Below are 13,193 nucleotides of genomic sequence, written 5' to 3' on the forward strand. Positions count from 1 at the left end.
TTTCATTGTATCTTCAAAAGGGTCAGCAATAGTTAACCAATAAATATCAACAACTAGAAGGAGCAACAGAGACAAACAAATTAGCTTGTAATTGAAAGATAGTGTGAATAATAATCCAATGGCAAATCTGACCCCTCCCCCCACACACACACACCCCAAAAAAGAAAAAAAAAGGAAAACCCTAATTCTGCCTGGGAAACTCAAAAGATTATTCACACAAGAATAAAAATGGCAAGTGGAATTTGCATATGTGGTTGTGTAACTTGAAAGAGCTATTGTTATAGATATTATTATAAGTACCACCCACGTTAGATAAGCTGGATCCAGTATGAATATGTGATACTGAGAGCCTGTAACAGATAATGGCACAAGTCCTACACATTTAACCACTTTTTAAATAGAACATAATATTGTAGTCTTAAAACAATGTTCTAAATTTCTATAATCATCTTTTTCTGTTAAAAAAAAAAGTAAAATATTTAAGGCAAATATGTTCTCAAGAGTTACCAACTTAAATTAAACTTACTAAAGTCAATAGAGAAAAAAAGTATTGAATTAAAAAATAAGAGCAAGTTACAATAAAAGACCTAGTGATTTATTGGCCTATCAGATTAAAAATAACTTTTTCTTATAAAAAGGAAAATCTTTCAGGAAAATTACCTGTTCAAAAAAGTTTTCAAATATTAAAGAAAACATAGTGTTGGAAGGCAAAAAATATTACTCAGTTCTCAACAGGAAAGTTACCTTGCAGTGCAGTATATATATAGGACATATTAGTTTGAAATTTCAGGCAGTATCTGAATAAACATCATTATCAACACCATAAATGTTTTCCTTTGACATAGAAAATAATTTGCTGTCGTAAATGACTATGAGGAAGTATAAATATAATTTATAAAATCTTTATGAAAGAAAAAGAATGTCTTTAAATATTAGAAAGACTAGAAAATACACCTTCTATGATAAATATATAACAAAATAAAAAGAAAACATTAGATTTACTGATATTATTATTTGTAAATACCATTAAAATTAGGTTTTTTAAAATATTTTATTTATTTATTTGACAGAGAGAGAGAGATCACAAGTAGGCAGAGAGGCAGGCAGAGAGAGAGGGGGAAGCAGGCTCCCTGCTGAGCAGAGAGCCCGATGCAGGTCTCCATCCCAGGACCCTGAGATCATGACCTGAGCTGAAGGAGAGGTTCAACCCACTGAGCCACCCAGGTGCCCCATAAAATCAGTTTTAAAAAAGTATGGGAGAAGGGTTCAGCTAATGATTTAATGTGATAATTTGATTAGACTATGAGCAGCCATACCACTAACTTATGAAGACTGATAGCTTACTGATCAAGACTTGCTTTAAGATACTCCCTCACTGTGCCCAGTAACCCAAAGTAAACAAGTCATAAACTTTGCCCAATCCCAACCAATTCCCCATTTGTAAGACCTGTCTTACATCACACACCCCAGTTCCTAAAACATCAGAAGTCCTTTGACTTGCACCTTCTGAAATACTATTAAGACTATATAGCAGATTCTCCCTTTCTGAAGTAAATAAAATTCGCATTGCTTAATCAGTAGGAATTAGCAGTGGTCTTTTCGGGGAATCAACAGCCCACAAGTAAAATAACAACTCTTTGATCATTTATTTTATTTTATTTTTATTTTTTTCCTGATGTTATATTATGAATTTGCATTGACAGAATGCCAAAGAAGTTTTTAGGTTAGGACATTTTAAATAAGCAGAAAACCATACATTCAAGAAAAATGAACTTGTCATTAGCTAACCCAAAAAACTATAATCACTGTGGTTTGTACTGAGAATTAATTCTTAAATTACTTGCTATGAGTCATTATAAAATATTATAATGGGAATTATACAGTAGAGTGGAGCTGTGAGACCTATTCATTCTAGATGAGGAATAAAAGGCCAATTGTGAACACAATTTTTAAAACCTGCAGATTTATTTAAGCCTCCTTATAATCAGAAGGCCCAGAGCTTAAAAGAGTCCTTTATTTATTATGAATCTAAACTATAGCATCTATACTTATTAAAAGAAGATAAAAGATCAATACGTGATTTTACTAGACCAACCAACACACTATCTTCTGAGCCCTCCATTAAATCCATGCTTGCAATAATACTTAAAAATTTCCATTTGTGTATCTAAACAACAAAGTTTTTAAAGTTGCAAGGATGTAAAATACATACATACATATAGATATTATATATATATAAATGCTGTTGTGGACATTTATAGATAAACTAATAAATTAAATAATTCATAAGTCAATCTTTATTAAAAATGTCAGAATGTATTCAAAAATGCCTTTCTGGGGGACTTGGGTGGCTCAGTCAGTTAAGTGTCAGACACTTGATTTTAGCCCAGGTCATGATCTCAGGGTCATTAGATCAAGCCCCACTTCAGGCTCATATGGCGTGTGGAGCCTGCTTAAGATTCTCTCTCTCCCTCTCCCTCTGCCCCTCCTCCCAGCTCATGCTCTCTCTCACTAAATAAGTAAATAAATAAATATTTTTTAAAAAATGACTTCCACAGCCAAAAGAGTTTGATTAGCCAAATATGAATAAAACATATGAAAAGGACTTTAATGTAAACATTTTCAGTACTTTCTGGATATTATTCTATTCTTTTGCTACTGATAAAAGAGATATTAGTAACAAACCTCATATGTTGCTGGACCAGGAGTTATCTCTTTGGAATCTTTAAAACGCTTTGATGCTTTAACAAATAAGGGTATGGAGCAAGATTTCCTTAAAACGGGATCATATGTTGCAGGTCCTAAAAGAAAACAAATGTAGAAAATAATAAATTATGTTAAAATTATTGATTTGGGTCACATTATTATTCTTAGATCTGTGCTCTTAATGTATAATTTTAGCATCAAACAATCTTGGACCCATTTTTTTTGAATGCTTAAAATCATTCAGGTTAGGGCTTTGAAATATAATAAGCACAAAAAAGTGACATTTGTCCATCTAATAATTAAATGTAATATAGAAATATTTTTCCAAAAAAAAAAAGTACCTCCCCCAAGATACATATACATCATGAGAAAAGACACCAAGTCTTTTATTTCCTAAAAAGGCATTCACATATTCAACAAAGATGTAGTACTTGAAATGTATCTGTAAATATAAATAAGACTTAAAGAAGCAAAAAAGTAGTTTAGCAGCATTCTAGGTGCTAAACATGATAGAAGCCAAGGTACAAAGATGGAATTCATGGAATGATTGGATGTAATGAACATACGGGTTGAATGAAATAGGGCCTAATCCTAAATAAGGATTTTGTATTAGAGGCAATAGGTTTCAAATTGTCTTCTAAAGTGTCCCAGAATTCTGCAGAAGAGCCCAGGGAACAACGTATAGGAAAAGCCCTATACATAGAAGGCGCCTGAATTATTTTCATTCAAAACGGCTTTAGATTTACTCTTCTTTGTTTGGATCCTATATACATTTTTTTTTAAATAAATTTGTCTAATAATTTTTTTAAAACTTTTGGAGGGGCATCTGGGTGGCTCAGTCAGTTAAGATCCAACTCTTGGTTTCAGCTCAGGTCATGATCTCATGGGTCCTAGGATGGAGTCCAGCAAGGGCAGGTAGTCTGCTTGAGATTCTCTCCCTCTACCCCTGCCCGACTCTTCACACCTGTGAGCTCATTCTCTCTCTCTCAAATAAATAAATAAATATTTAAAAATAAATAAAAAACAAAAAAAGCTTTTGGAAACTACTTCCACAGGTAGTGGGTAGCTCCTGAAGGTTTTAGACTAAGGAGATTCATGAAGAAAGAGGTAGTTTATGAAATAAACTTTGGCAGTACATTATAGGATGGGATGACTTGAAGATTTATTTTAGGGACACTATAAGGAGTTTACTAACATTGGTAAAGAAAAGGAAGAACAACTCAGAATATTTTCTAAGAGATGCAGTAAATATTTAATATGTATAGTGACTGGAAGAAGATAAAAATGAATAATGGCCACTAAAAGGGCAATACTGTGACAAAAATAAGAAAATACATAAGAGATATCATTGAAGAGGAACATCATGTGTTTGGTTTTGAGCCAATTATGTCTGAAAAGATGGCAGCATACCCAAATAGAAATGTTCAGAAGACAAGTGGAAATACATAACTGAAGCTCATGAGAAAGCTGTCCTAGAGAAAAGGAAAGGAGTTGTTCACATAGAAGTAATAGCTGAGGTTTCTTTAAGCAAAAGAGCATGGACAGAGAAAATTGAATAACTGAGGACTGAAACTTGGAGGAGCTGCATATAGGAAGGGAGGGAAATAGTCAAAGAAGGAAATTATCTAGTGAGTAGAATACGGCTAGTAAAACATCACAGAGAGAAAATAGGGAGAGGTTTTTTTTTTTTTCTTTTCTTTTCTCCATTCACATGTTAACCAATACTTATCGAGTATCTGTCACTTGCCCAGGCTGTATTTCCAGAGAGTGCTTAGAGGTCTTACTATATCATGTTGCAAAAAGAGACTTCACAGACAAGTTACTCTGGAGCATGTGGAACAGTGATGATGAATGAAACTAAATTAGAGGGCATCAAAGAGACAGTGTGGGGAGAGGAAGGAATAACATGAGCACAGAATATTGACAATGGACATAAACAGTGAAATAGTAGATATAAAGATGTTAGCAGAATACAAAAGTAATGCCTCTATCTCCCTATTACACATGCAATTAAAAACTACCACTTTGAAGAACAGATCCTTGCAGATGTTTTCACCAAAACTAAAATATATTAGAATTGATAAATTCACATGAAACATTTTTAAGGCTTTAAATTCATTAACATCGGACACTTCAAAATTTACAATAAAAGATGACATTTGGCTCTAGTTCAATCCTTCTAACATCAATTAAGAAGATAGATATCCAAAATTATAAAGCCTTTGTGAGAAGCTGCTATGAACTGAATTTCAGTTTGTGCTCCCCCCACCAAATTCATATATTAAAACCCTAATCACCAATGTGATAGTATTTCAAGATGAGGCCTTTAGACAGTAATTAGGGGTGGGGGCACCTGGGTGGCTCAGTCCATTAAGACAGCTGCCTTTGTCTCACACCATGATTCCAGGGTCCTGGGACCGAGCTCTGCATCAGGCTCCCTGCTCAGTGGGGAGCCTGCTTCTCCCTCCGCCCCTCCCCTCTCTGCTCTCTCTCTGGTTCTCTCTCAAATAAATAAATAAAATCTTTAAAAAAAAAAAAGGTATTTAGGTCACAAGAATAGAGCTCCTCATGATGGGATTACTGCCCTTACAAAAAGAGACATTAGAGAATTTATTTCCATTCTCTGTCTCTGCTGTGCATACAGATGTCTATCTGCAAGCCAGGAGGAAGACCCTCACTAAATCAAATTTCACTTTGGGCACCTTGACTTTGGATTTGCCAGACTCCCAGACTGTAAGAAATAAACTTATACTATTTAAGCTATCCAGTCTATGGCATTTTTGTTATAGCAGTCAGAATGGACTAAGAAGCTCAGTGTTTTAATCTTCAAAAAGGAATCTTGTAGCAGATGCCATCTTGCATGAATGACTTTGGAATAATGTAATTTCTATTCATAATGCAGAGAAACAATGTACATATACAACATAATATCTTTACAAATATATATACAAACTAAACTACATATGGGAAAATATATCAGTTACTTCAGTATGCAGAAAAGAACACAAACTTATCATCAGGAAATGGGTACATGATTCCACAGTCAACTAATTAAAATTGTAACTTTAACCATAAAGATGTATAAAGGTTAATGCAACAAGTAAGACTATTAACCAAACACTATTTTATCAGTAAACTTCATTTTCAACCCTGAAATGAAATACAGGAAATACAGCCTATTTCCTGTCCTTACTATGATGCTACAGCAATTGATAAATATTTACCTTCATGATTATAACTCATTAAAAGAAAAGAAAATATTCAAGTGTAGTTTTAGTAGATTTCCTTCTGTTGGAATTCCTTTGAGGAGCATTAAGTAAAGCAAAACTCTCAATATGCATCTTGTTGCATTTTAGCTCTTAGTTTGCTTTAAGCTACAGAGCATTAAAATAAAAGTCTATTGTATTTGATCTTAAAATATATTTCCAATTACCTGTGTTACTGCTTTTATATAATACAGGTCAAAGATTTACATTGCTTCACCAGCTGTGATTCACAGATAGATTTTACAGAAATTATCTTCTATTTATTTACTAAAATGCTACACTTTAATCACAGGCAGGTCATAGAAGAAGAAAACTTCTCATTCCAAACCAAACACCTATGGAAAAGTCTGTCTGAATCATAACTATTATATAATGGGAATTCAAGAGAAGGTAATCTTATAGCTACATATTTTCCAGCCCTATGCCAACCAACTCTCTACGAAATGTCAACTGATGCTCTAGGGCAAAAATGGAAGAGAACAGGAACCATTTTTAATTTAAAATAAAAATCATTTTGGTACATTAGCGGGGATTCAAAAATAATACCTCTATAAATAAAGTTACAAAACCTCAGATTAAAAAATGTCTATCTTCATAATGAGCCTAAATTTATAAATTATGTGAAATCATGTGAAAAGAATGAAAACTACTGAAAAGTAAATATCTCATGTGTAAGCATATCTCTAGGAATTAAAAAGCATCTAGAAAATTGTTCACTAAAATGGACCACATGGCTTTAAAATGTCATTTAGAGAGTTGAGTTTTTATGGAACACATTTTGTCATGCTGATTTTATATATCCTTCAGCTCTAAAATGAAATAATAGCTAAGACAAAAGATTAGTACACAAGGAACTATTATCATCAATGTCAAAACCACATTTTGGTTTAATGCTCTTTTCCTGATTCTAAAATGTGAGGTAATGAAATGGCACTTCAGATTATGACCAAACAACTGTAGTCTATTAAACTGAGCTGATAGATAATGAGAAAAAACAGACAAGAGTCTCAATAATGCATAAACTTTTAACCAAAATTCCACATATGTTTTACCATCCTGTTAACCTTTCTGTTCAAAAACAAAATGGGGATTACATGTTTTAAGAACTAAGGTCTTAAATACTTGAGACTGACATCTTAAAATTACTATACAGTATCTAAGAATTATTGTCAACACAGTCCCTAAGACATGGTCTACTATAATGTACTCCAACCTAAGCAGACTGGGAACTGCATCAATTGGAGTCTGCCTAAATCATTCACCAGTTAAAACATGTGTTCCTAGCATTGGGTAAGGAATAGGGCCATCATTATTGTGATGTGGAAATACAAAATCAAATAGATTTGGTTTGACTATAATATATATCTTCAGACAGCAATGTCTGCTTATCATGTACTTCTAAATACATTCTTATGAAATTCTTACCAAAATGTGCATCCATAAGCCCTATCAAATGAAGTCTTTGAACTGATCCTGCTCTGATAAGTACATTATACAAATTTAAATGACTTTCATTAGTCTTGTAAATTGAGGTATAATACACTTTCTGTATGAATTTCAGAACCAACTAGAAGGAAAGATGACCAGCTTTCACCTAATACTACTTAAAGTAAGTAGTATATAAATATGTAACACATGAGTGACTTTTATTGATGAATGAACAGTTATCAAAGTTATCAAATAATCAATGAAATATGACATTTGGAGCAGGGAGCCAAACATGGGACTTGTTCCAAGGACCCTGGGATCATGACCAAAGCCAAAACCAAGAGCTGGATGCTTAATCTACTGAGCCACCCAGGCACCCCTAGGATAAAACTTAAACCAAATTTAAATTCAAGATTTCTGTATACTAGCCATGTGACTTTCATAAATTCTCTAAAACTTATGTTTTTGTTTCCTCCTGTGTAAAAGGAGGATAAAATGGCCCAGAAAGCTTCCTCAAAGCCACACAATGAGTAAGGACACATCACTCAACCACTTTAAACCCTCGGAACCTCCCTCAAAAAAGGAAAATAAAACCATTTAAATTTTACGGGAAACTGAGCTAATAGCTAAGCTGTGACTGGCTCTATGATTTTAACAACTCTTTCTACTTCATACTGTCTTCTTAATCTTTAGCTCTCTCAAGCATTTTCCAAAAATATCAAATTTGCCAAACAAGTATCATCTTAGTTAAATGAGAATGTTATGCTTTCACCTGAATATGACATTTCTCTAAAAGGTGAATAAAGTCTAGAAGATGGGATAAATTGAGGTCCATATGATAAATTCAGGGATTTTGTTCCTTGATTATTAATTCATTAGCATATCATAAGGATATAATTTTGATTTTACAACTATACTTTTAAATTTGTAAGTACATACACATTTAAGGAAAACAAAACAAAAATACAATAATTCTAAAAATCAAATTGTCTTTAAATCTCCATACTGTCACATCACTAGCTGTCAAGAATGCCACATCCTGCTGCTTTTGAAACCTTTTATAAATAACAATTTTTTAAAAAATCAAGAGTTTATGCTGTTTTCCTAGAAACCAAACAGCCCTAAGTCCCATCTTTTGGTGAAGGCTGCCTCTCTGTGGCAGAATACAATGTGTCATATTCTCTGAAGCACTTGTTCTCTTATTTTTTTTAAACTGGTAGAAAGACCTGTATAATATTTTAAAAGATATAGATTTAAATACAGTATCTTTACTATTTCTTTCAGAATATTATTGGCTTCAGGTTTGGAAAGGTCTTGGACCCTGAGGAACTGCCTCACTCACCTAGGCAAGCTATAAATAGGATTTAGGCAAGTAACAGAAATCAAGTAAAAGAAAATTGCTCAAGTAGAATGGTCGTGTTTGCTGTCTTTTTTGAAAGCTAAAGTCATTATTCACTTTACACTGAGTGACCTCTGCTGGTCAGAAAGACACAATTATTAATAGATATTAAACCTACCAGAAAGCAGTTGTTATCTTAATTTCCTGAAGGAATTACTTAAAAATACCAGGTGTATCATAAGATGATGCCTCTTACTCACTTAAAGAACCATGATACAGAAACATATCCTATTTCAAACACTGAAAGTCAAGAAGCTAAATATCAAGTGGATATCTTTTAAAAGCACTAATTTAATTGTTCTTTCTTTACTAATGTCTACATGAGTTGTAATGAAAGTAGGCTTAAAAGGCCTTCTTATTATATTTAGGAAGGACATTCGTTCTATAATGATTTTTTTTTTTGAGGACTTGGTACTTTTAACCAAATGATAACTGAAAAATTAGCATCTGTACATTTTTTGATTGAAAGGAGCAAAACACCTCTCAATCACAAGCATGCAACTTGTTATATTTCAAAAACAAAGGATTTATTTAATTAAGCAATATTGTCACAGAAGTGGCATTTACCTTATCTAGAATGGAACATACTCCCTCATCAGAAACAGTAAAAATTAATTAGAAGAAGATACCCAGAGGACCATAGTAAACATTTCAATAACGAATATCAAGCTGCTTTGTTGTTTTCATTTGAGCCATAGGTATACCAAAAAGCATCACTGAGAAAACTGCAGATTCTTTTTCTTATTATTTTACTAGAGGTCTAAACCTTTGAAATGAAGTATACCAATAAAAACACCAAAGAAAGTTGCCTGAAAAAATTTTTGGTCAAGAAAATTATTCCTCATTGCTAATTATTGCAATATCCCCTTCCCCTCGTCTTCTTTTTTTTTTTTTTTAATCTGTTTAACAACATCCAGAGGGAGAAAAAGAAACATATTTGGTCTCTGCTTCTGAAAATACTGAAATCTATTTATATGCAAATAAGCTATCCATTATTAGTATGAGAAGAGACTTGTGCATAAAGGGAGAAATAAATTATCACTAGAAACCATTAATGAAATCTATTTCAAAACATAACATTTTATAAGAGCCCTCATTCATGTAATATTTGTTTAAGCCTTGAGGGGAAATACTGAGTTCTACACTTAGATGAAACCTGATACTACATTATTTCCCATGCCAATTTGTTTTGTAAAATGCATTTATTCTTTCCTTAGAAATGACTTGATAATTGTAACTCCAATGAGTCTTTTTAAGAGAACTTCATCATTGAATTCAGAGTCCTATGTTTTTATCATATAATTATCAGAATTTTTAGGGAAGTTTATTTTTGCTCTGTTATAATAATTGTTATTCCCTAAGGTTTAAAAACATTAACATTCATTTTTATACTCTTATGGTAGTAACATAAAAATAAATGAGTTTTAAGAAGAAGGAATATGAGTCTTTCTGGAATAAGTTGAATTTCTATAGAGAAGAATAAAATAAGCAATACTCAATGCAGACCACAAAATAATTTCATATGCTTTGCCCATTTTCTCTTTGGGTTTCTTGTTTTGTTTATTTTTTACATAAACTTTAGTGTGTTTATCAATTTCTTAAAAAACTCCCAACTGGAATGTTAAGTGGTATTACATTGATCGATTAAAATAGGGAAAACTAGTAATCTTCTTACATAAAATCATCTCATTCAAGAGCCTAGAATTAGTTCCTCATTTATTCAGACCATTATCTCTGTCCATTATTAGAATTCAAAAATTCTCTTTATGGAAAACTTTTGTCTTCTTACATAATTCCTAGGAACTCTACTCCTTTTGGAAGTTGAACTAATTTTTATTATTTTTTTATATATGATCACTGCTAGTATAAAGAAACGTTATCATTTTGTATGTCATTCTTATATCTAGGAAGTATGCTAAAATTTCTTATTAGTTTTAGTAGATCCTGGATTTTCCAAAAGTTATTTTGCTATATGATGCTATAATCTGAAATTAAAGATAATTTTATCTCTTTTAATCTTTGTATTTCTTTTATCTTCTTTGTTATTCTGTCCTTAGGTATTGGTATAAACCATCTACTTTGTTAGGAAAGCACAGTAGTAGTGGGTATCCTTGTCTTCCTTCCTTTAAAAATAACATTTACTGGGGTGCCTGGATGGCTCAGTGGGTTAAAGCCTCTGCCTTCAGCTCAGATCATGATCTCAGGGTCCTGGGATCAAGCCCTGCATCGGGCTCTCTGCTCAGCAGGGAGCCTGCCTCCCTGTCTCTCTCTGCCTGCCTCTCTGCCTACTTGTGATCTCTGTCTGTCAAATAAATAAATAAAATCTTTTTAAAAAAATAACATTTACTGTGAGTTTTAAGTGTATAAGCTTTATCAAGTTATAGAACTTACTTCTTTTGATAGTTTTCTGAGTTTTTGTTTTTAAGCACAAATAAGTAAATTTATCTAAAGTATTATTTCTATAGCTCTTTGTTAAAGTACTTCATTAGTTTTTTTAAAGATTTTATTTACTTATTTACTTGAGAGAGAGAGAGAGAACACAAGCAGGGGGAAGGCCAGAGGGAGAGGGAGAAGAAGACGACTCCCCATTGAGCAGGGAACCCAATGTGGGGCTTGATCCCCAGACCCAGAATCATGACCTGAGCCAAAGGCAGATGGTTAACTCACTGAGCTACCCAGGCACCCATAAAGTATTTTTTTTAAATGGCACAGTACAGAAAAATGGAAACAGCCTAGAATGTACTGCTACCAAAACTCTTCTTATCTCTGGCCTTTCTGATTTACCTTTGCTATTAGATAACTAAGCAGTTTAAGATGCAGTGTTCAGCCCATCACCCTCTACCATGTCTCATGCTTGCATTTAATAGAAAAGAGCACATGGAAGGTCCTCTTGAGAGAGGGAAGTAAGCTGTTCTATTTATTCAACCTAAAGCAAAGCCCACTATTCAACATATCATTGCCTTCAACAAGCAAGACAAAATTTCAAATCAGAAATGTTGTTAAAAAAAAAAAAATTAAAAAAAAAAAAAAGAAATGTTGTTAAAGGAGAGAATAGTACTACTTATGTTGGTGCATCCAAAGAGTACTCAAAATAGTCTTTTTATTTTTTTTTTTAAAGATTATTTATTTATTTATTTGACAGATCACAAGTAGGCAGAGAGGCAGGCAGAGAGAGAGAAAGGGAAGCAGGCTCCCCGCTGAGCAGAGAGCCCGACGCGGGGCTCGATCCCAGGACCCTGAGATCGTGACCTGAGCCGAAGGCAGCGGCTTAACCCACTGAGCCACCCAGGCGCCCCTCTTTTTATTTTTTTTTAATGTATGAACAGCAAAGTTCACCTGGCATATTACAGGAGCTAGCAGCATGAAAGACAAAGACCAAAATAAATTTTAAAACTGACCCTAGAGAAGAAAGAGATTCTTTAGGGAAAAAATATAACTTTAAAAATTAAATAAGTAGTATAAAATACATTTATAATAATATGGCATCTATAAAACAAAAATCAATCAGAGAAACAAATGTATTCTAAGAGCACATAACTGTTAGTATAGAAAACTTAATTAGATGAGAAAAATAGCCAAAGGGGGAAAAAAAACACTTGGCCGAATATAGAGCAAAAGGAGAAAGAGAGAATATGATAGAAAAGTAAAGAAACATTAAAAAAAAAATCTGGTAGGTCTAAATCCAGAGTTTCCAGAAAGAGAAAATAGAAAATATTGGAGATTTAAAAAAAAAAAAAAAATCCTAAATGTTTCAACAGAAAGGAAGACAGAAGGCAAGTCCTCCTACAAAAGAAAAAAAAAAAATTCAAAATTCTAGCTTACTTTATTTGCATCAGCAAAACCAGATATTAGGAGACAATGAAGCAAAATAAGACAATGTATGAGAAAATTAAAGGTGTTTTGAAATAGAGTCCGGCATGAACATCCAGGACTAATATACATCAGTTTTATAAGAAAACAAATGCATGCATAAAAGAGATCAACAGAGCTAAAACAAAGAGGGCGACAGGTTTAAAAAAAATAAAAAAGTACGATTGCCACTTTGGATAAAATAATAACTAACACAAGAAAAAGGAAAGATAATTTATATGATTCCACTTGTATGAGGTACCTACAGTAGTCAAGAGTCATAGAGAAAGAAAGTAAAATGATGGTTGCTGGAGCCGGAGGGGAAGCTGTTGTTTAATACAGGGAGTTTTAAGTGTTGCAAGATGAAAAGAGTTGTGTGGATGGATGATGGTGGTAACAGCTGCACAACAGTATAAATGCACTTAATACCACTGAACTGTACACTTAAAAATGGTTACAACTATAAATTTATGTGTATTTCACCACAATTTTTAAAAGATAATTTCAGACAACTATATAAGAAAGCTACAGTATCAATATGAAGC

At 32.9% G+C, this 13,193-nt stretch overlaps 1 protein-coding gene across 1 annotated transcript in view; it reads right to left on the reverse strand.

The window, feature by feature from the left end:
- The window catches only part of STPG2 (sperm tail PG-rich repeat containing 2), a 578,171-nt gene that overhangs the window by 236,825 nt on the left and 328,153 nt on the right, over nt 1-13,193 (reverse strand). Inside the window, exon 12 of the mRNA XM_047718028.1 lies at nt 2,686-2,801. Coding sequence (XP_047573984.1) covers nt 2,686-2,801 — 116 coding nt within the window. The remainder of the gene's footprint in view (nt 1-2,685; nt 2,802-13,193) is intronic.

Source organism: Lutra lutra, chromosome 2 (assembly GCF_902655055.1).
Source record: "Lutra lutra chromosome 2, mLutLut1.2, whole genome shotgun sequence".
Taxonomy (NCBI): Eukaryota; Metazoa; Chordata; class Mammalia; order Carnivora; family Mustelidae; genus Lutra; species Lutra lutra.